Consider the following 21,541-nt stretch of genomic DNA (forward strand, 5'->3'; position numbering starts at 1 on the left):
TTTGGCTGGTTGTTGGTGGTTGATGGCGTTGGTTCTGGGAGATCGACTGGGGTGGAACCCTGTTTCAGAACTGCATGTGAGTGGCTTTGGGAGCTGCTCTGTGGTACAAGTGACTTTAAACCTGCAGCATTGTGCAAACTGCTTTGAAGCCTTGCTGTGTGGGTCTGAACTGATGCTAAATCTTCAGTGTGTGATTTACACTGGCAAGAAGGCTGCAGTGTGGCAGGAACTCAATCTGGGTGGTGGTGGGGGGGGGGTATTTATAGGTACTGGCCAGTACAAATGTTGTTATGTAGGGGTATATATAGGGAATGATGTCATAGGCAGTGATTTGAGGGGGAGGGAGAAAGAGGGGGTGGAGTTGTGGTAAAGAAGTGGTTGCACAAAAATAAAAATGACAACATGCGTCAATCTTGCCTACATTGACTGGTGACGTCTTCACTGGTCATGAACAGTTTTATGCTGTAATGATTTCACAGGCAGCGGAAATGTGGCAGAGTGGCGGCGTGTGTGTGTGTGTGTCTGTGTCTGTGTGTCTGCAGGAGTGTGTCTGTGGCAGTGTGTGTCTGTGGCAGTGTGTGTCTGCGGCAGTGTGTGTCTGCCGGAGTGTGTCTGCGGCAGTGTGTCTGGGGCAGTGTCTGCAGGAGTGTGTCTGCAGCAGTGCGTGTCTGGAGGAGTGTGTCTGCCGGAGTGTGTCTGCCGGAGTGTGTCTGGGGCAGTGTGTCTGCAGGAGTATGTCTGCAGGAGTGTGTCTGCAGGAGTGTGTCTGCGGCAGTGTGTCTGCGGCAGTGTGTCTGCGGCAGTGTGTCTGCGGCAGTGTATCTGCAGGACTGTGTCTGCGGCAGTGTGTCTGCAGCAGTGTGTCTGCAGGACTGTGTCTGCTATTTGATGTGTCCTGTAGTCTGTCCTCTCACTTAATTTGTGTGAGTCGAGTTTTCTCATCTCACAGAGAGGCGGGGCTTGGATTATTATGAGTGACTGCCAGGTGTACACACTGAACGCATGTATTAGCATAAACATACACATTCATTAGCTGGTATATTGCCCCATTGATACAGACACAAGTTGAGTTGATATTGTAACGTGCACAGGTGACTGGGTTCAGCCTTGTCATGTTATGTTTGTACTAATAGGGGATAAAGACTGACCCCCTTTCCAACCCCTGCACTCATCCCCTACCCCTGCACCTGTCCCGTACCCCTTTTCTGTCCCATCTTCTACCCCTGCACCCCGTCCTGTACCCCTTTTTCGTCCCATCCCCTACCCCTGTACCCCGTCCCGTACCCATTTTTCGTCCCATCCCCTACCCCTGTACTCCGTCCCGCCTGCACCCCCTCCCCCTATTTGGCTCTGTACTCCACAATTTTAGATTTGTAATCAAACAATTAAAATGTGGTTAAAGTGCACATTCTCAGCTTTTATTTAAGGGAATTTTGCTACACTTTGGTTTCACCATGTAGAAATTACAGCACCTTGTATACATAGCCTCCCATTTCAGGACACCGTAATGTTTGGGACATATTAATGGTATGTAAATGAAGGTAGACATGTATAGTACTTTGTCACATATCCTTTGCATGCATTGACTGAAGTAAGTCTGCAACCCATGGACATCAGCAGGTGCTGAGTATCTTCCCTGGTGATGCTCTGCCAAGCCTGGACTACAGCCATCTTAAGCTCCTGCTTATTTCAGAGACTGGTTGCCTTAAGTTTTCAGTTTTCTCCTCAGCATATGAAACACATGTTCCATTGACTGCAGATCAGATGAATGACTTCCAGTCAGTCAAGAATGTTCCTGTTTTGTTTTTGGCATTATGTTTGGGATCATTGTTTTGTTGGAGGGTGGAGTGCCAGCCAATAAGTTTGGAGCCATTTGCTTGAACTTGAGCGGATAAGATTCGATACACTTAAGTATTCAGATTGCTGCTATCAGCAGGTACGTCATCAGTGAAGACAAGTGAGCCAGTATCTGTGGCAGCCATACATGCCCAAATCATAACACCTCCACCACCATGTTTCACAGATTGGGGTGGTGCTTTGGATCTTGGGCTTGGGTTACTTTTGGGTTATTTTGCTCTTGCCATTGCTCTGATGCAAGTGAATCTATGTCTCATCCGTCCACTAGACCCTTTTCCAGAGTTCTGCAGACACATTTGGGTACTTTGCAAACTGTAACCTGACCATCCTGTTTTTGTGGCTAACTAGTGGTTTGCATCTTGCAGTGTAGCCTCTGTAGTTCTGTTTGTGAAGTATTCTGTAGACAGTAGTCTGTGACACATCCACACTTGCCCCCTAAAGAGTGTTTCCGATATGTTGGACAAGTGTTTGGAGGTTCATGAACTGTGGTTACTTCATATGGCCTTTTTGGAAACCCTTGAAAAACATAGCTTAGAAAAAACAATGCAAAATACAGATTTTTGGTGGTATTGTCATAAAGCCATTTATTTGAGCCATGATTTATCCAGCATCATTATTGTGTCTTTGTGGTGTGCCTACGCTGACCAGCCACAAGCATCTGTATCCACTCCACATAAAAAATCCACATAGGCTAAATCTTTTTGGTGAGGAAAAACCTTCCACTGTGTTTGGGCTTGTTACTTTGTTTCAGTAATATTTACAGTAATTATGACTTGGGAAAACAAATTCCCAAGTGTTACCTTTCAGAAGATTGTGCCTGTAGTCAAAAGGGTTCAAGTATAGTTACCATTTTATTTTGAGTGTCATATTCAGGCTTGGCTTAGAAAGCGAGTGCTACATTAGGGGTTAATTAGTCTCCAGCTTGCGACTGAACCTGTTAAAGTCAGTTCTGCACCGCTGGGGCTGACTTAACCTGTTAAGGTCAGTTCTGCACCGCTGGGGCTGACTGAACCTGTTAATGTCAGTTCTGCACGGCTGGGGCTGACTTAACCTGTTAAAGTCAGTTCTGCACCGCTGGGGCTGACTGAACCTGTTAATGTTAGTTCTGCACAGCTGGGGCTGACTGAACCTGTTAATGTCAGTTCTGCACCGCTGGGGCTGACTTAACCTGTTAAAGTCAGTTCTGCACCGCTGGGGCTGACTGAACCTGTTAATGTTAGTTCTGCACAGCTGGGGCTGACTTAACCTGTTAAAGTCAGTTCTGCACTGCTTGGGCTGACTTAACCTGTTCTTGTCAGTTCTGCACCGCTGGGGCTGACTGAACCTGTTAATGTCAGTTCTGCACCGCTGGGGCTGATATGTCGATGTGGATTGGTTGCCATTGGTTTCTCAGTCCATCCAGAGTGGAGTGGTCCTCCTCCAGGCTGTTTGGGCCCTTCTCGCTCCCCAGGTTAGGTGAGGTGTGTTTGGGTTTGTTGGTCCCAGTAGCCCCTGGGTCTCCACAAGCAGTTCTCTCTCCACAGCCCTGAGCCAATCGGCTGCATTGTTCAGGGCAACAGTGCAGTATTGTGGCTCGGGAACTGTACTGAGAGTAACTGAGAGGTTGCAGGTTCGATTCCCATGTGGGCGCTTCTCTGTTGTCCTCGAGCCAGGTAAATATCCCGCTGCTGTTTTTAATCGAGCGTCTGCTGAATTTGGTGAGTCTCAGAGGGGGGACACACCCGTGGAAACGCCGGCGTTCCGGCTGAAGACAAGGACGTAGCTGTTCCTCCTCGTTCCTCGGCAGAAACCTCCGCCCGTCCCCAAGATCCTGTCTCCCAATTCAGCCCCTATATGGCCACAGGACCCCCCCTGCTGGGGCGCTAGGCGTAAACTTGTCAGAACAGGCCGTAAAGTCAGATTAATGCCAGGCTGGGAATCTTCAGCCTTTTTCTGAACCTGTGAGGACCCGTAGTCTGTATGGGTTCACATGGCCATCTACTGTCACAACCCCTCTGAGGATCGAATCGGGGGGGTGGGGGGGGCATGATGGGGGATTGAGTGTAGTGTCCATGTTGGATCAGTAGCTGGGGGTGGAACAGTGTGCGCTGGTACAGAGAGGGCGCTGACTCAAACGTGTGAGCTTGTCTGTGGAGGCGTACAGGATAATTCAGGGAATTCCAAGCGAGGCGTTAGGTTTTTTTGTTTTGGGGAAGGCTTGTTGACTGTGGGGTTAGACAGTGGCTGAATGTTGGGCCTCCTGATTGTGCAGGTGAGGTGGTCTCTGCCTGCTGCTTTTAGAATTAGAGGTGTGGCTGCTGTGTTTAAGCAGCGGACCCTGCTGACGTTCGTTCTCGTACAGGTGGGTTGGGTTAGGGTTAGGGTTGGGTTCTCCCCTCTGGTTCAGCTATAGTGTTATAAATAACCAGGCCTTGTTAGTCTCTGCCGCCTCACAGGAAGTTTGCTTTTATCAGTCATTAGCATTCGCCCCGTAGTGCCCCAGCCAGCTGCCCCTGTGCAGAGACCTTCCGGAAGCATCTCTGACTCTCTTTCTGCACTTGTGTTGCCAAAGCAGTGGTTGTAGAATAAAGTATGTAGTGCTAGAGTAGCATATGTTGTCTAGTGTACACTGTATCAAGATGCGTGATTGGCTTGAGTCGACTTTCGCTGCTGTTGCACATGTCTGGGAGTGTGTGCGGTGCGTGAGCGTGGGTGTGTGACGAGCTGTGTGGACTGTGGGACTGTTGAGTTGTGGGACTGTGTGGGGCTGTGGAGCTGGGGGCATGTGGTTGGAGCTGTGTGGGTGTGTGGAGCGGCATGTGGAGTTGTGGGAGCTGTGTGGGTGTGTGGACGGCTGTGTTGGGGCTGTTGTGAGCGAGCTGTGTGGGAGTGTGGAGCTGTGTGGGGTGTGTGGAGCGAGCTGTGTGGAGCTGCTGTGGAGGCTGTGTGGGGTGTGTGTGGAGCTGTGTGGGGCTGGTGGAGCGAGCTGTGTGGAGCTGTGTGGGCTGTGTGGAGCAGCTGTGTGGGCTGTGTGGGATGTGGGGCTGTGTGAGCAGCTGTGTGGCTGTGTGGGCTGTGTGGGCAGCTGTGTGGGGCTGTGTGAGGCGTGTGGGGCTGTGTGGGGCGCTGTGTGAGCTGTGTGGGGTGTGTGGCGCTGTGGGCTGTGTGGAGCGGCTGTGTGGGCTTGTTGGGCTGTGTGGGCTGTGTGGGTTGTGGGCGTGTGGTGGTGGGCTGTGTGGGTGTGTGAGCAGCTGTGTGGGCTGTGGGCGAGCTGTGTGGGCTGTGTGGAGCTGTGTGGGGTTGTGTGGACGAGCTGTGTGGAGCTGTGTGGGCTGTGGGCGTGTGGACGTGTGTGGGTGGTGAGCGAGCTGTGTGGCTGTGTGGAGCTGTGTGAGGCTGTGTGGGTTGTGTGGAGCTGTGTGGGGCTGGTGGAGGAGCTGTGTGGAGCGTGTGGGCTGTGTGGGGGTGGGAGAGTGGTGGCGTTTGTGGAGCTGTGTGAGGCTGTGTGGGGTTGTGTGGACCGAGCTGTGTGGGACTGTGTGGAGCTGTGTGAGGCTGTGTGGAGCTGTGTAGGGCAGTGTGGGGTTGTGTGGAGCTGTGTGGGGCTGCGTGGAGCGAGCTGTGTGGAGCTGTGTGAGGCTGTGTGGGGTTGTGTGGACCGAGCTGTGTAGGGCAGTGTGGGGTTGTGTGGAGCTGTGTGGGGTTGTGTGGAGCGAGCTATGTGGAGTTGTGTGGGGCTGCGTGGAGTGAGCTATGTGGGGCTGCGTGGAGCGAGCTGTGTGGGGCTGTGTGGAGCGAGCTATGTGGGGCTGCGTGGAGCTGTGTGAGGCTGTGTGGGGTTGTGTGGAGCGAGCTGTGTGAGGCTGTGTGGAGCTGTGAAGGGCTGTGTGGAGCGAGCTATGTGGGGCTGTGTGGAGCGAGCTGTGTGGGTCTGTGTGGAGCTGTGTGGAGCTGTGTGGGGTTGTGTGGACCGAGCTGTGTGGGACTGTGTGGAGCTGTGTGAGGCTGTGTGGGACTGTGTGGGGCTGCGTGGAGCTGTGAAGGGCAGTGTGGGGTTGTGTGGAGCTGTGTGGGGTTGTGTGGAGCGAGCTGTGTGGAGCTGTGTGGGGCTGTGTGGAGCTGTGTGGAGCGAGCTGTGTGGGGCTGTGTGGAGCTGTGTGGGGCTGTGTGGAGCGAGCTGTGTGGGGCAGTGTGGAGCTGTGTGGGGCTGTGTGGGGCTGTGTGGAGCTGTGTGGGGCTGTGTGGAGCCAGCTGTGTGGGGCTGTGTGAGGCAGTGTGGGGCTGTGTGGAGCCAGCTGTGTGGAGCTGTGTGGGGCTGTGTGGAGCCAGCTGTCTGGAGCTGTGTGGAGCGAGCTGTGTGGGGCTTTGTTGGGCTGTGTGGAGCTGTGTGGAGCGAGCTGTGTGGGGCAGTGTTAGGCTGTGTGGGGCTGTGTGGGCTGTGTTGAGCCAGCTGTGTGGGGCTGTGTGGAGCGAGCTGTGTGGAGCTGTGTGGGGCAGTGTGTGGGGCTGTGTGGAACGAGCTATGTGGGCCTTAATATAGGCACTGTGAGAATACAGGACTCTTTTGGCTGTTCAGGGCTCCTGCGTACCTAAATAAATAAATAAATAATCCTGCTGCTGATTGGGCAGTGTGCAGACTGTCCAGGCAGCTGAGGTGTCGTTTCCCTCCCTCTTCCCTCAGGAATCTCTGCCTGTTTCTGATTGGCTGCCGTCAGCCTGGAGGAGGGACACAGACCTGTGTGTTCAGTGGGAGGAGCATAGCGGTGTCTCTGTGAGGGGAAATGTCAGTGGCTACATGGGAGGGATTTCATCCAATTAGAACTCATCAGGAGCCATTGTGCTTTTAGTTATAAAGCTGTGTGTTGCATTAAATTCTGTAATTTAAAAAAAACATATCTTTTGTTTTGTAGCGTTGTTCTTTTCAGATATCCTTTGACCAGATGACTAATGGGCAGTTTCTGTACAGGGTCAATGAAAGGTAGAGAGCTTCTCAGAAGTTCCATTCACGTCATTCCGACGTCATGGTAATTTGGATTGCATCATTCGATTGCGGTAACCAAGGGGAGGGGTTAGTTGTTGCTGAGGAGTAGTGGGGAAGAGAAGATTATCTCAGAATGAAACTTTGCGCAACAGTACTGTGTGTGCGTGTGTGTGTGTATCCCTGCCCCCGCCCCCCCGCCCCCACCCCTACTGGTTCCTGTGCCAGCCTGTGTACCGTCCCTGCCGCCAACACCCATGTAGGTTTGTACATGTGTAGGTTTGCACAGATGTAGGTTAGTACAGGTGTAGGCTGGAGTAGCTGTAGGTTAGTACAGGTGTCTGTTTGAGCAGCTGTAGGTTAGTATGCTGTAGGTTAGTACAGGTGTTTGTTTGAGCAGTTGTAGGTTAGTATGCTGTAGTTTAGTATAGGTTTAGGTTTGTACAGATGTTGTTTAGTGCAGGTGTAGGTTAGTGTAGCTGTAGGTTAATACAGATGTAGTTTTTTACAGCTGTAGGTTAGTACAGGTGTAGTTTTGGGGCAACGGACTCGGAGTGTCCTGCACTGTGAAGTGCTGTTTGGCTGCCAAGGTAAAGTGGCTTGGTCTCCGTGCTTTCTCTTGAGTAATTTTTAGCATAGCCCAATACCGCCTCCTGCTGGTGTTCAGGTGGCACAGCTCCATTAGAGCGCTGGTCTGCTCTGTGTGGCTGCATGCATCACAACCCCCCCCCCCCGCTCACTCTGGTCTCAGACCACAGGAAAAAAAAAAACAGTAAATAAATAAATGTGAAAAAGCAGGTGCAGCTGTCAGATTAAATAAATGATCAGAGTGAGCTGTTAAGAGCTGAGGTTGGCTTGGAGATGTCCTCAGTGTGCTGCCCTGCTGCAAGTGAACTGCTGGTGAGCTGCTGAGTACTCAGGTGTGTATGTCTGTGATTGCGCACACGCGTGTGTGTGCGTGAGTGAGAGTGAGTGTGTGTGTGTGTGAGTGTGTGTGTCTGTTTGCTCTCAGCCTGGGTACTGCAATGTTTTGCTTTCTGGGCTGGGTGGAGCAGGTGTGCCTATCTCATTTGCATAAAATATTCTCTATGCAAATGAATTCTCTTTTCCCTTTGGGGTCTCAGACAGCCTTTCAGAGCTTAATGCTGCTCTCTGAAGCTGTCTGTACATTGCAGCTTATGGACCAAATTGATTGGAAAACTGATAATAAATCAAAGTTGCAGTAAATTGTTGTAGGTACTGCAATGCTATGTATGATATAATTAAAATTCATTTTAGAAAAAAATATAAAGCATAATATATAAATATATACCTGCAAGACTGAAGCTTTCTATTAACATTGCTTTTCCTTTTATCTAAAATTTTGCTGTGATTGATGTGTCTGTCTGGGAATTTTGTTCATGTTTTGCTTCATTAGCCAGGTCCCTGCTCTGTACGATGGGGCTGTAAAGTTCACTGGGATGTACTTTGCTGGATCCAGAGTCAGCTACCTCTGAGAAATTATAGTATTATTTACGGGACTGCATTTGGATTCAGCTATTCAAACCGGATTAACCACTGGCCAAAAACACAGTGGCTAAAATTGGCTAGAACCAGTCTGATTGCAGGAAATTAATCTCACAAATTTAACTTCCCTTTCCAAAAACTCTAGGCAGTCTTTCAGAGCTGCTTCATGATGAGTGAAATTTGGATTTTATGTAGATTAATCAACATTGTGCGTCAGCGATGTAGAGTAATGGGCTTGGGCTTGTGATTCAAAGGTTGCAGGTTCGATTCCCAGGTAGGACACTGCAGTTGTACTCTTGAGCAGCTGAACCTGAATGGCTTCAGTATGTATCCTGCTGTATAAAGTGATATTGTGTAAAAATTCTGAAAGGTTGTGTAAGTTGATCTGGGTAAACGGGTGTTCTAAATGCCTGTTAGTTCAGTCAGGGGCAGTGGCAGTGTAGGGGGGGTGGGGGTGGTGTAGTATTATGGGTAAGGGTGTGCTAAATGCCTGTAATGTAATGTAATGGCAGTGGTCACCTGTAGGAACTATACAGCCTGGATCTCACAAGCACTGTGACTGTGGTCCTGAGAGGTTGCTGGGAAATGGATCTGGTGCTGTTATGTTGCCATGGAAATGCAGTAATATGACAGCGGTGCATATCTAGTGCTGTTACAAAGGGACACGCTGCATTGTGATTGGACAGGGACACGCAGGATTTCCCCTGTGATTGGACAGGAACATGCAGAATTTCCCCTGTGATTGGACAGGAACATGCAGCATTTCCCATATATATATATATATATATATATATATATATATAGTGTTGTTACATTTGGGAAATAGAGGAGGAGCATCATTACATAATGCAGGTAAATATGTTGCATAAGGATGTAGGCCTAGTGCTGGGACACTGGGGTGTTGGGCTGGTAGCATTATGTGGGTCAATAGGCTGAATGCCGTTTCATAGGGTCATAGACATAGAAAGGATGTAGACTCTGTACTGTTGGTAAATGGACTGCATTTATATAGCGCTTTTATCCAAAGCGCTTTACAATTGATGCCTCTCATTCGCCAGAGCAGTTAGGGGTTAGACGTCTTGCTCAAGGACACTTCGACACGCCCAGGGCGGGGTTTGAACCGGCAACCTTCCGACTGCCAGACAGTCGGTCTTACCTCCTGAGCTATGTCGCCCCTGTGTACTGTTACACTGGGACAACGGTCTAGTGAGATCACAGGAAACGTGTGTGGTGTTGTTCCAGAACCATCTGTCCTCCACCTTATAGCCAACTGTTCCTGCATTCTGATTGGCTGTTGGTGTAACTGCTGTTTTCCAAAATGTAACTGTCAGTTTATCCAACTCTGTGTATAAAGGCATAATGTAGATTTAATGATTCATGTATAAAGCACACCCCCTTCCCCACACACCTCAGAAATATACTTTCTTGATTTGCTTCTACTCTGTGGAATGTTTTATGTCAAAAAAGATATGCTGTCAGTTACTGTTCTCTGTTAATTAATTAATTAATTAATTTATTTTTTTTACCAAGCCCTATGTAGGTCTCTGACAACACCAGGCTTGTGAGATTTTGTGAACTTGTCTTGCTGGCATCTTTACCAAACGGGCTGCTGGACATGCAGCAGGGTTTTAAGATTTTAAAAGAAATCTTAGTAATTAAATGTAAGCCTACTCATTTCCTGTGAGACAAGAGGGGAGTTAAAGAGGCTATGCAACTGAGACACGCTCACACTGTGCGCATATACCTGAAACTTGATTTTTCTCTCTCTCTCTCTGCCTCTCTCTCTCTCTCTCTGCCTCTCTTTCTCTCCACAGCAGCCGGACAGGGGTCCAGACCATGACTGAGTACAAACTGGTGGTGGTGGGAGCAGGAGGTGTGGGCAAGAGCGCTCTCACCATCCAGCTCATCCAGAACCACTTTGTGGACGAATACGACCCCACCATCGAGGTGCGCTTCACACCAGAGAGAGTGTGCAAAATAGAGGCTATTACACACATGCACTACTACTGCGCGCACATGCGCACAAACACTACTACACACACACACACACACACACACGCGTGCACAAACACTACTACACACACACACACGCGCACAAACAGTACTACACACACACGCGCGCGCACGCGCACAAACAGTACTACACACACACGCGCACAAACAGTACTACACACACACACGCGCGCACAAACACTACTACACACACACACACACGCACAAACAGTACTACACACACACGCATACACACACGCGCGCACAAACACTACTACACACACACTGTAAGTAAGTGTGTATACTGCATCAGTAAGTGTGTTTCTGTACACTGTTTGCTTGTGGAGCTGTTTGTGGGCAGCACTGCAGCTCAACACATTGGTTCAGTTGAAGCTGAGCAGAGCAGCAGTGGTGTTTATTCAGTGATTAGTCTGAAATGTGCATGTGGGTGTCTTGGTGCCGGATGGGGGTGCGTGATCCGTGGCAGGGAGAGGACATTCTCTCACACAGAGGTGCTCTGAAGGAGCTTGTACCTGGTGAAAAGTGAGATTTGGGGGTGCCCTATCCATCTGGCTCAATGTGTAGCGAGAGATGTTCAGTAGGTTTTGGGGTATTGTGTTCCTTGTATAAATGTTTTGGGGGGTTACCTAGAGAAGAGTTGGATTGTGGGGGCCTAGTGTTTTTTTGGGATGTGGTGGTGTATCTGGAGAAGAGTAGGTTTGGGCATGTCATGTTCACCTGGCTGGTTGTAAGGAAGCCCCTCCCCCTGGCAGGACTCGTACAGGAAGCAGGTGGTGATCGACGGGGAGACGTGCCTGCTGGACATCCTGGACACGGCGGGTCAAGAGGAGTACAGCGCCATGCGGGACCAGTACATGAGGACCGGCGAGGGCTTCCTCTGCGTCTTCGCCATCAACAACACCAAGTCGTTCGAGGACATACACCAGTACAGGTGTGTGTGTGTGTGTGTGTCTGCGTGCGTGCATGCATGTATGTACGTGTGTGTGTGTGTGTGTGTGTGTGTGTGTGTGTGTGTATATATGTACTTGTGCATGTGTGTGTATTTATTTTTTGCGTGTGTGTGTATGTATTTGTGCGTGTGTGTGTATGTACTTGTGTGTGTGTATGTACTTGTACGTGTGTGTGTGTGTGTGTGTGTATGTACATGTACTTGTGCATGTGTGTGCTTGTGTGTGTGTATGTACTTGTACATGTGTGTGTGTGTGTACTTGTGCGCGTGTGTGTGTATGTGCTTGTGTGTGTGTATGTACTTCTACGTGTGTGTGTGTGTGTGTGTATGTACTTCTACGTGTGTGTGTGTGTGTGTGTGTACTTGTGCGTGTGTGTGTATGTGCTTGTGTGTGTGTATGTACTTGTGCGTGTGTGTGTGTACTTGTGTGTGTGTGTGTGTGTGTGTACTTGTGCGTGTGTGTATGTACTTGTACGTGTGTGTGTGTGTGTGTACTTGTGCGTGTGTGTATGTACTTGTACGTGTGTGTGTGTGTGTGTTCTTGTGCGTGTGTGTGTGTGTGTGTGTATTGTGCTGTGTGTGTATGTACTTGTACGTGTGTGTGTGTGTGTGTGATTGTGCGTGTGTGTATGTACTTGTACGTGTGTGTGTGTGTGTGTGTGTGTGTGTGTGTGTGTGTGTGTGTGTACTTGTACGTGTGTGTGTGTGTGTGTGTGTATGTACATGTACTGTGTGTGTGTGTACTTGTGTGTGTGTATGTACTTGTTGTGTGTGTGTGGTGGTGTGTGTGTATGTGCTGTGTGTGTATGTACTTGTGTGTGTGTACTTGTGCGTGTGTGTATGTACTTGTACGTGTGTGTGTGTGTGTGTGTGTGTATGTACATGTACTTGTGCATGTGTGTGCTTGTGTGTGTGTATGTACTTGTACATGTGTGTGTGTGTACTTGTGCGTGTGTGTGTATGTGCTTGTGTGTGTGTATGTACTTGTACTTGTGCTTGTGTGTGTGTATGTACTTCTACGTGTGTGTGTGTGTGTGTGTACTTGTGCGTGTGTGTGTATGTGCTTGTGTGTGTGTATGTACTTGTGCGTGTGTGTGTGTACTTGTGTGTGTGTGTACTTGTGCGTGTGTGTATGTACTTGTACGTGTGTGTGTGTGTGTTCTTGTGCGTGTGTGTGTGTGTGTGTGTGTACTTGTGCGTGTGTGTATGTACTTGTACGTGTGTGTGTGTGTGTGTGTGCGTGTGTGTATGTACTTGTACGTGTGTGTGTGTGTGTGTGTGTGTGTGTGTATGTACTTGTGTGTGTGTGTGTGTGTACTTGTGCGTCTGTGTATGTACGTGTGTGTGTGTGTACTTGTGTCTGTGTGTGTGTACTTGTGCGTGTGTGTATGTACTTGTGTGTGTGTGTGTGTGTGTGTGTACTTGTGCGTGTGTGTATGTACTTGTGTGTGTGTGTGCACGCAGGGAACAGATCAAGCGGGTGAAGGACTCTGACGACGTGCCCATGGTGCTGGTGGGTAATAAGTGTGACCTCCCAGCGCGGACGGTGGACACGCGGCAGGCCCAGGACCTCGCCCGCAGCTACGGGATCCCCTACATCGAGACCTCGGCCAAAACCCGGCAGGTACGGCAGTGCCGGAACCGCACATCCTGCTGCAGGTGCTAACCGCTTACCGTCTCTGCGGTGAGATCACAGACATGTGATTAGAATGGCCTCAACTGAGCATTCTAATGCTGATGTCACAGCAGCGGAGTTCTAGAACACTGACTTCCAAAAAGCCTGCTCTTCAAAGGGTTAATGGAAGTGTGGTGATCTGATTCTGCCCCAGTGCAGCTGATTGTGCCCCAGCGCAGCTGATTCTGCCCCAGCGCAGAGCCGGGGGGTATTTAGACTGTTAGCCGAGGATAGAGCCTGCTGTTGGCCTGCTACAAATACAGTGTTATGTAAATATGGAATTAAAAGGATTTCATTTGTTTATATTTTTTATTTGAGAAGAAATGGGTTTCTGAGGTTCTCTACAGTTCGTGTCACACACGTCAGTTTCCATGGTATCCTTGGAATTTTGATGCTGATTGATGTTTTGTTGAAGAGGAAAAAAGAAAAAGGATTTTGATTCCTGCAGTTGTGGTTTAGACACTGTTTGTAAATATACCAGTCATATACCATATATAAATATACCATATCATATACCATATGTAAATATACCAATCATATCAGCCAGAACAAAGTCTGAAGAATTCTTAGTTTCTACAGCAAAAGGGATAAAAATAAAATAGCTGTTGTGTGCACAAGAAATTTGATGATGTCACTTTAAACGGAAATTGTGCACACTTAACAGCTATTTTAACTCTGAGTTCATGATCGTTTATCGTAATTAAATCCAACTTATTCCATTTGAAATGCAGGCAAGTAACTCACATTTTGGATGAAGGGCATCTCTGATCCAGAAGCAGTGGGTACTGACATAATGTGGAAGCACTTACCTCTGCAAGCTGCACATTTGCTTCAGGAAATTGCGTTTTAAGGTGTAATTTGGCTGAGTGGAAACTTTTGACCAATGGGATGACTTGGGTTGTTTGAGCTGGCAGAACTGGCACAGATGGGAAGGGGCTGTGGGGTGTAAGGGTGGTGATGAGGTCACACTTTCATTTGAGTAATGTGGGGAGGTTCCACCCTGCTGGGCATTGGGAACCTCGGGCAGATGAAATGGGCGGGGCAGATGAATCGGGCGGGGCAGTAATGGGGTCTGCGGGGCTTTTCCAGGGCGTTGAGGATGCCTTCTACACCCTGGTCCGCGAGATCCGACAGCACAAGCTGCGCAAGCTGAACCCGCCCGACGACAGCGGCCAGGACTGCCTGCGGTGCCGCTGTGTGGTGTCCTGACCCAGGTGAGCCGTAAGGGTCTGACTGAGCAAAGATTTCACCAGTAAACGGGATGAACAGGGTGATAGCAGATTGCTAACGGCATCCATTCTCAGCCACCGGTTCACCCTCCCCCCCTCTTCCCCCCCACCCCCAGCACACAGACCCGGACCCAGGACAGTCTTACGGAGAGGAGCAGCAGGATGGACTGGAAGAGGGACAGCCAACAACAGCAAAATAGGGACGAGCGAAAAGCCCAGGCCTCAGGCCCCCCCTGGGACACTGCAGGGAGGGGCTCCATGCTTGTGTCTACATGTCCCCAGTTTAAGTCCAAGTCTACCAGATGCACACCACTAATGACTTTTATCATGAAAAAAACACACAAAAAGACTTTCCCTTCCTGTGTGCTAACACTGGACTATTATTATTATTGTTGTTATTATTATAAATCTTAACCTAAGTTATTGTTTTACGGTCTTCACACTGGTCTTACATGGACAGTGCCGCCCAGTGGTCCTCTTCCTCACTACACCTTTGCTCACAGGACTCCATTACCCAGAGGCCCCTCCAAAAGGAGGCCTTGGACACACGCCCCACCCCACGGCAGTGGCCCAATGGAACAGTGCTGTGAAATTTTCATGCTGCGCAGAATAAGCCGGAGCAGTTTTGGGATTTGTTGTTTTTTAAGAAAAATAACTTATTTTATTTTGATTCCTCCTTGTTTAAAGAATAAACGGCTGGCCACCGTTTTGGCGTAGATGTGGGCGGGGCAACGAGTTAATCCTATCCAGTGCAAGGTTTTTCTCTGGCAGTAACGGTTATTTCAGTTATTGATATTGTTGGCTCTCGTGCAATAGCGCGCTTTCCTGCCTGAATCGGGTGAAGTACTGTGAAAGGAAGAACTAGCTGTGATTCCTGTTCATTTACAGACTGCTGCATTGGTGTGCTGAAGGGATGATGTATCCTTACTTAATATCTGCATATCCACGCGTATGTTGGGTCTACTCTCCGTTTACCAGACGGTGGGTTCTCATAGTATTGTTTGGGTCCTCCCCCTTTGTTCGCTGTATAGCTTTATTTATAGGATCGGGGTGTGCTGAGAATGGTGGCTTTCTTGATTTAGATTTTTGTAGAAAGAGTTTCTCGGTTTCATTCTGGCTGTATTCAGCGTGTAAACGGGGTGTGGCGAGCGGACATTTTCAGATGATTTTATTTTTCTTGCGCACGTTTTTGTGGGTTTTACTGATCGCGTCCCTGCCCTCGTTGCTTAGCGTAGCATGTGCTTTAAAGCGTTGGGGGATATCACTGCTGCTTGGGTCTCGAGTGCTGTGCCTCCCATCCCAGTAAATCCTCTGGATCCTCAGTCCACATCCTCTTCCTTCCCACTGCCAGAAAGAAGAAATCTTAAAAGGAATTTTAAAAATCAAAGAAACTGTGGTTGACAGGGAGGTGGAATAGTTAATTTTACGATGACATGCTGTTTGGGTAAAAATGTGTAACGCTAATTGCTTTTCCCTGCGTCTCCACAGAATGACATGGCAGGTTTTCTTTCAGCTGTTCCCTGGGGCTAGTGCTGAGGCTAGTGCCGGGGCTAGCACTGGGGCTAGTGCCGGGGCTAGCACTGGGGCTAACGCTGAGGCTCCCGCATAGATGGCCTTATTGCTCTGCTACATCATTAAGCCTCATTTATTAGTTCCTTACAACTGCCTGTCAAACTCCTGCAGACTCATTTACTCAACATGGACTTTGAGCTTTTTTTTCATATGATGTGGAGAAAATCAGTTTGTGTGAATTACAAATGTAAGCTAAATTAATACTCAAAAGAACATTTGAGCTTTCTTCAGCAACTAGTGAAACATCGAAGCCAGACTGCGGTGTGTGTGTGTGTGTGTGTGTGTGTGTGTGTGTATGTGTGTGCATGTGCGTGTGCGCTCATGTGAGTGTGTGTGCTGTGTGAAATCGAGCCTTTTAAGTTTTAATGCATTTTATTATTTTCTTTAAAAAGGTACCATCCACTTTCAAATCTTCATCTCTGCCAAGCATGTGACCTAATAGATGTGTATCATTCTTTAGATGCAAAACCAAGATTAAAAAGACTGTTGTTTTTGAACATGGCAGTGCTACATTTTTAATGCAACACATATACAACACATACAAAATTTGGGGTTGTATGTGTGTGCGTGTCCATAATATTCTCTCTTAACTTCACACCCTACCAAGTGTCTCTGTATATTCAGCCTTAGTGCTATTGGCTGGCAGTCCATGCCCATGTTCACTTGTCTGTATTCAGTTGTGCTATTGGCTGGCAGTCCATGCCCATGTTCACTTGTCTGTATTCAGTTGTGCTATTGGCTGGCAGTCCATGCCCATGTTCACCTGTCTGTATTCAGTCATGCTATTGGCTGGCAGTCCATGCCCATGTTCACCTGTCTGTATTCAGTCATGCTATTGGCTGGCAGTCCATGCCCATGTTCACCTGTCTGTATTCAGTCGTGCTATTGGCTGATGAGCCACTCTGTCCTCCTCCCTCACCAGCCCCACTGACAGAATGGCTCTGTCCCTTCCCTCTCAGATTTATGTTTGCGGGGGCCGGGTGCCAGGGAATGGAATTGTCCAAATAATGCCCCCCAAACCCAAACCCAACCCCAACCCCCCCTTCCCCACCCCAGCTTGCAAAGTATGCTGGTCCTCTGAGGCCTGTCCCTGCTAGCAGAGCTTCCTGGCATCTGTGGTGTTTCAGAGTTTGAGAACCACATAACAAGGAGAAAGGAACTCTCAAAATTAAATACAAATATATGCAAATACATTTTAAAGAGTAACATAAGGCCAACAAAGAGCAAAAAAACCAGGCCTGATAAAATAATACTCATCATTAGTGTCACTTGTCTGTTGTATGTAGATAATGGGTTAGTATGTGTTTGTTTTTTTAATATGTGACTTTGGAGCCAATGCTGAACTGACTGACACCCCCCCCCCCCATATAAATATATAACTAATGTCATACAGAGAAAGATGTGTTTTGCAATGGGGAAAACGCTGGTATTGTAAGAGTTTACTTGTACTGCAAATGCCACTACACATTTTAACCTTGTAAAGAGAAATATAAATATATAAATTCCATTCCTGGGAGAATTGACTAGTCTTAAAGAAGTGTGTCTTCCTTCTTGATTTCTCAGGATGCAGTTTGCAACCATAGCAGAGTGCTCTGTGTCTGGGGTGGGGGAGGCAGAATATAGAATAACCGGGCCTGGTTAGATAGGCTATGGTTTATTTCCATATGGAATGTAAAAAGTAGCCTATTACAGCAGCCTATGATAATTAGCCTAAGCTATTACTTCAACTCATAGCAGCCGAGCAAATCGTTGTAAAGACATGTAAACCTGCCTCTGAGCGATTTTGGTTTCAGGTCTGGTTAGGATTTAAAATTTGGCAGTAGCTAGTACTTATCGGAGTTGGTCGGGTCGGGTCTCACTGTCTCTGGTACGGACCGGGTTCGGGATTCAATTTTATGCCGTGGAGACCTCTACCTTTGTTCTATAATACAGACTCCCCTTCCAGAGGGAAGAGCTCCCCCTGCTAGCACAGACTCCTCTTCCAGAGGGGAGAGACTCCCCTGCTAGCACAGACTCCCCTTCCAGAGGGAAGGGATCCCCCTGCTAGCACAGACTCCCTCCAGAGGGAAGAGCCCCTGCTAGCACAGACTCCCCTTCCAGAGGGAAGAGCTCCCCCTGCTAGCACAGACTCCCCTTCCAGAGGGAAGAGCTCCCCCTGCTAGCACAGACTCCTCTTCCAGAGGGAAGAGATCCCCCTGCTAGCACAGACTCCCCTTCCAGAGGGAAGGGATCCCCCTGCTAGCACAGACTCCCCTTCCAGAGGGAAGAGCTCCCCCTGCTAGCACAGACTCCCCTTCCAGAGGGAAGAGCTCCCCCTGCTAGCACAGACTCCTCTTCCAGAGGGGAGAGACTCCCCTGCTAGCACAGACTCCCCTTCCAGAGGGAAGAGACCCCCCTGCTAGCACAGACTCCCCTTCCAGAGGGAAGAGCTCCCCCTGCTAGCACAGACTCCCCTTCCAGAGGGAAGAGATCCACCTGCTAGCACAGACTCCTCTTCCAGAGGGAAGAGATCCTCCTGCTAGCATACAGACTCCCCTTCCAGAGGGAAGAGACCCCCCTGCTAGCACAGACTCCCCTTCCAGAGGGGAGAGACACTCCCCTACTAGCACAGACTCCCCTTCCAGAGGGAAGAGCTCCCCCTGCTAGCACAGACTCCTCTTCCAGAGGGAAGAGACTCCCCTGCTAGCACAGACTCCCTTTCCAGAGGGAAGAGACTCCCCTGCTAGCACAGACTCCCCTTCCAGAGGGAAGCGACCCCCCTGCTAGCACAGACTCCCCTTCCAGAGGGAAGAGACCCCCCTGCTAGCACAGACTCCCCTTCCAGCAGCAGCTTGATTTTCCCTTGAGGTCTGCCAGGTAATTAGACTGCGAGCCAGTAGCCAGGTAATTAGACTGCGAGCCAGTAGCCAGGTAATTAGACTGCGAACCAGTAGCCAGGTAATTAGACTGCGAACCAGTAGCCTTCCGCACGTGCTTCTTCAGTCAAACACGAGGGCAGACAGTCATTTTTCTCCTGGAAGTGTTCTATAGGCTAGTCTCTGGTCGCCAGCATGGTGCAAAATCTGACTGGTTTTATTGTGGTTAATGTAACTTATGAGGTTAGGCTATATGAATTTGCCTATGCGGGGTCTGCGGCTCTGGTGGACACTGATGGGATTGACCAAATCATTCCACTTGTTTTGGTTAATGGATAGAATATATTGGTATAATTTGTGACCGATTTAGTTTCACATTCGACCTCACAACATGTAATGAACACACCAATTTCATTTCTGCAAACGTCGCTGTCCCAAAGTAAGAAATCAGAATCGCGTCACCTACAGTAATCACAAGTTCACAGCCAATAGGCTAGAGCTAAATCGGGCGTTCTTCGTAACGATGCATTTTACATTGTTTAACGTTCGATAATGTGGAATTAAATAAACTGGTTAATAGGTTAACATTTTGCACGCCCACTAAAAATACATGATTAATATGTTGCATGATTGTGCCATAAAACCAGCGGGAATGGTGAAATTACCCATTTTAGAAAGTTTGGCATGCATAGCAAAATGACGGATCTAGCACATCTAACTGCTACTCTTTACTGTGTTAATAAGTATGAGGAGGCTTTGAATTTAACCAGCATCTCTGACTAACGGACATGTATACGTAAAAAGTGGATTTATTTGTTTATGCTATTTTTAATCGTTACGACTGCCACCTACAGTTTGGAAGAACTTCGCGCTGAATCATTATAATCGGCCTTTTATGTCAGTTACTTTTAAACGAATAAGCCTACTTAGAGAATGCGTCGGTTTCGGTACATTGTAGTGATTCCGCTGTTTTCTCTTATTGTGAGAGCGTGCGGGAAATATGAAACCGAGCGGGCGCACGATCAAAGATCAGACTGCAGGTGACTGTCACGCTCACAGATTGAGGATTGGCTGGAGATGGAAGGTGAACGTTTAACTATCCTACATACTGCAGTTGGCATTTCTTGGTTCGGTTTCGCCACGGTTTTTTCAGGGTCTCATCATGGCAGCTTTAAACGTGGGTGCGCTCAAGAAAATGTTACCCAAGGTGAGTAATGACAAAGTTCTGCTGTTTCCCAAACTTAACCTCTATGTAACAAACCGCAGGCTACTTAGAAAGTCAGCACGCGACGTTCACTAGCCTAAGTGTTTCTCGATGTTATTTCTGTTCTTTTGTTATGAAGTATCTTAAAATAAACAGGCTGGGTGTAAATAAATAAGCATGCCTGCTTATGCCGATTATAATGATTCAGTGTTTATCGCGTACAAGCATTCGGCGTTTAACTAAACAATTATCAAATTGCTTAATCAAACTGGTTTTTATTTTTTTTTGTTTAAATATTTTAACGTATGGGATACTGGCAAGTGCAAAACCGATTAAATGGTCAAAAATAAACCATTTAGAGAATCCACAAGATCCTGGTCGGTAATGCAACTAATCCATGCATTATTCTGCCCTAAATTTTAATCTGAAGATCAGTGGTTCAAAGTTCACTTTTATGGCTTTGTTTGTACAATTGTCGTCTGAAATGTCGTACGGTATGAATGTAGGTTACTGTGCTAACGTAAGATTCAGCATATTTTGTGAATAGGCCTAGCCTATTTGGTGCTGGAATAGAGAATGTATGTTCATGGAAACTGTTGGATAACGGTATGCAATTTACTGTAGGTCTAAAATGTTATTGCATTGTACATGTTTTTACAAATTAAAACACAAAACAATGGGTGTACTAATTTAATTTAACAATCTTAGTGAGATTGAATGCGACGGGAAGATCTGACCTGTGGTTCGTTCAACCCGTTATCAAGTAACCAATTTTTATGCATGTTCTCGGTTATCTAGAGGGCTATTTCGCTTGTCTCTTTTTTTTTTTTTTTTTTTTTTAACCATAGCGCCACTGTGTAGCCAACAAATCCTGCATGCCAAATTTGCCATAACTGTAATTTGTAAATGTTCGTTGTGGGATTTACGATTGGTTTTTACGCAGGCCCAAAAAAAAAAAAAAATTAAGCAACTTGTTTGTAAAAATGCATCACCATAAAATTACAATGGCATAATATTTTCCTCGTGGCTCGCGCGACAATCGTCTCGTGGCATACTGCAAGCATTAAAGCGAATGCTGCTGTTCAGTGTTCGGGTGCTGAAAACAATATCGTGTGAATCGTGGGATCGATTAAGTTAGTTTTGGGCTGCAACATTGTGAGACGGAGTGGAATCCGGATATTGACCCTTTGTTTCACCAGAAATTCTGGCATTAATCTTGTATAGCCTATGTAAAAAAATTACTTTGTATAGCACCCTTTATTTATAGTATGCATAACAAACTTTTTCACAGAACATGAGCATTTACAGTGCCTTGTCAGTGCAGCCTAATCTCAGTTTGCTTAATGATATTGTGCAAGTGAGTAAATCAGTAGATTTAATTCAGGTTTTAGGGAGTTGAAAGGTGTTTTCTGAGAATAGTGGACTGGCTGTGAATTATTCAGCTGTAAACTAATTTTTTTTTCTCCAGCGGTACAAGCATAGGGGCTTGATTGTACAGGAACTCTTTAATGTGATGTCCCACTACAAGTGCCTTATGCCCGTGGTGGAAAATTATGGTAAGAAAATACCCCTTCAATGTTAATAATAAGCCTTATTTTTCAAAATGACATTTTAATTGGCCATGGATTGTATTCCAGTACACAACGTATTTGTTGTTTTCTTCCAGTCTTCAATGATGGCAACACCCAACACTTAATGAATTTGACAGGAACTGTTCCAGTGCA

The 21,541-nt window shown here is 47.6% G+C and overlaps 1 protein-coding gene across 1 annotated transcript in view; it reads left to right on the forward strand.

The window, feature by feature from the left end:
• LOC135241739 (GTPase HRas-like) overlaps nt 1–16,255 on the forward strand; it is a 19,051-nt gene extending 2,796 nt beyond the window's left edge. The window contains exons 2-6 of the mRNA XM_064312370.1: nt 10,135–10,267; nt 11,086–11,264; nt 12,747–12,906; nt 14,047–14,171; nt 14,303–16,255. Coding sequence (XP_064168440.1) covers nt 10,157–10,267; nt 11,086–11,264; nt 12,747–12,906; nt 14,047–14,166 — 570 coding nt within the window. The 5' untranslated portion in view covers nt 10,135–10,156 and the 3' untranslated portion in view covers nt 14,167–14,171; nt 14,303–16,255. The remainder of the gene's footprint in view (nt 1–10,134; nt 10,268–11,085; nt 11,265–12,746; nt 12,907–14,046; nt 14,172–14,302) is intronic.
• Nucleotides 16,256–21,541: the final 5,286 nt, after the last annotated feature.

The sequence above is a fragment of the Anguilla rostrata genome, chromosome 16 (genome assembly GCF_018555375.3).
Source record: "Anguilla rostrata isolate EN2019 chromosome 16, ASM1855537v3, whole genome shotgun sequence".
Taxonomy (NCBI): domain Eukaryota; kingdom Metazoa; phylum Chordata; class Actinopteri; order Anguilliformes; family Anguillidae; genus Anguilla; species Anguilla rostrata.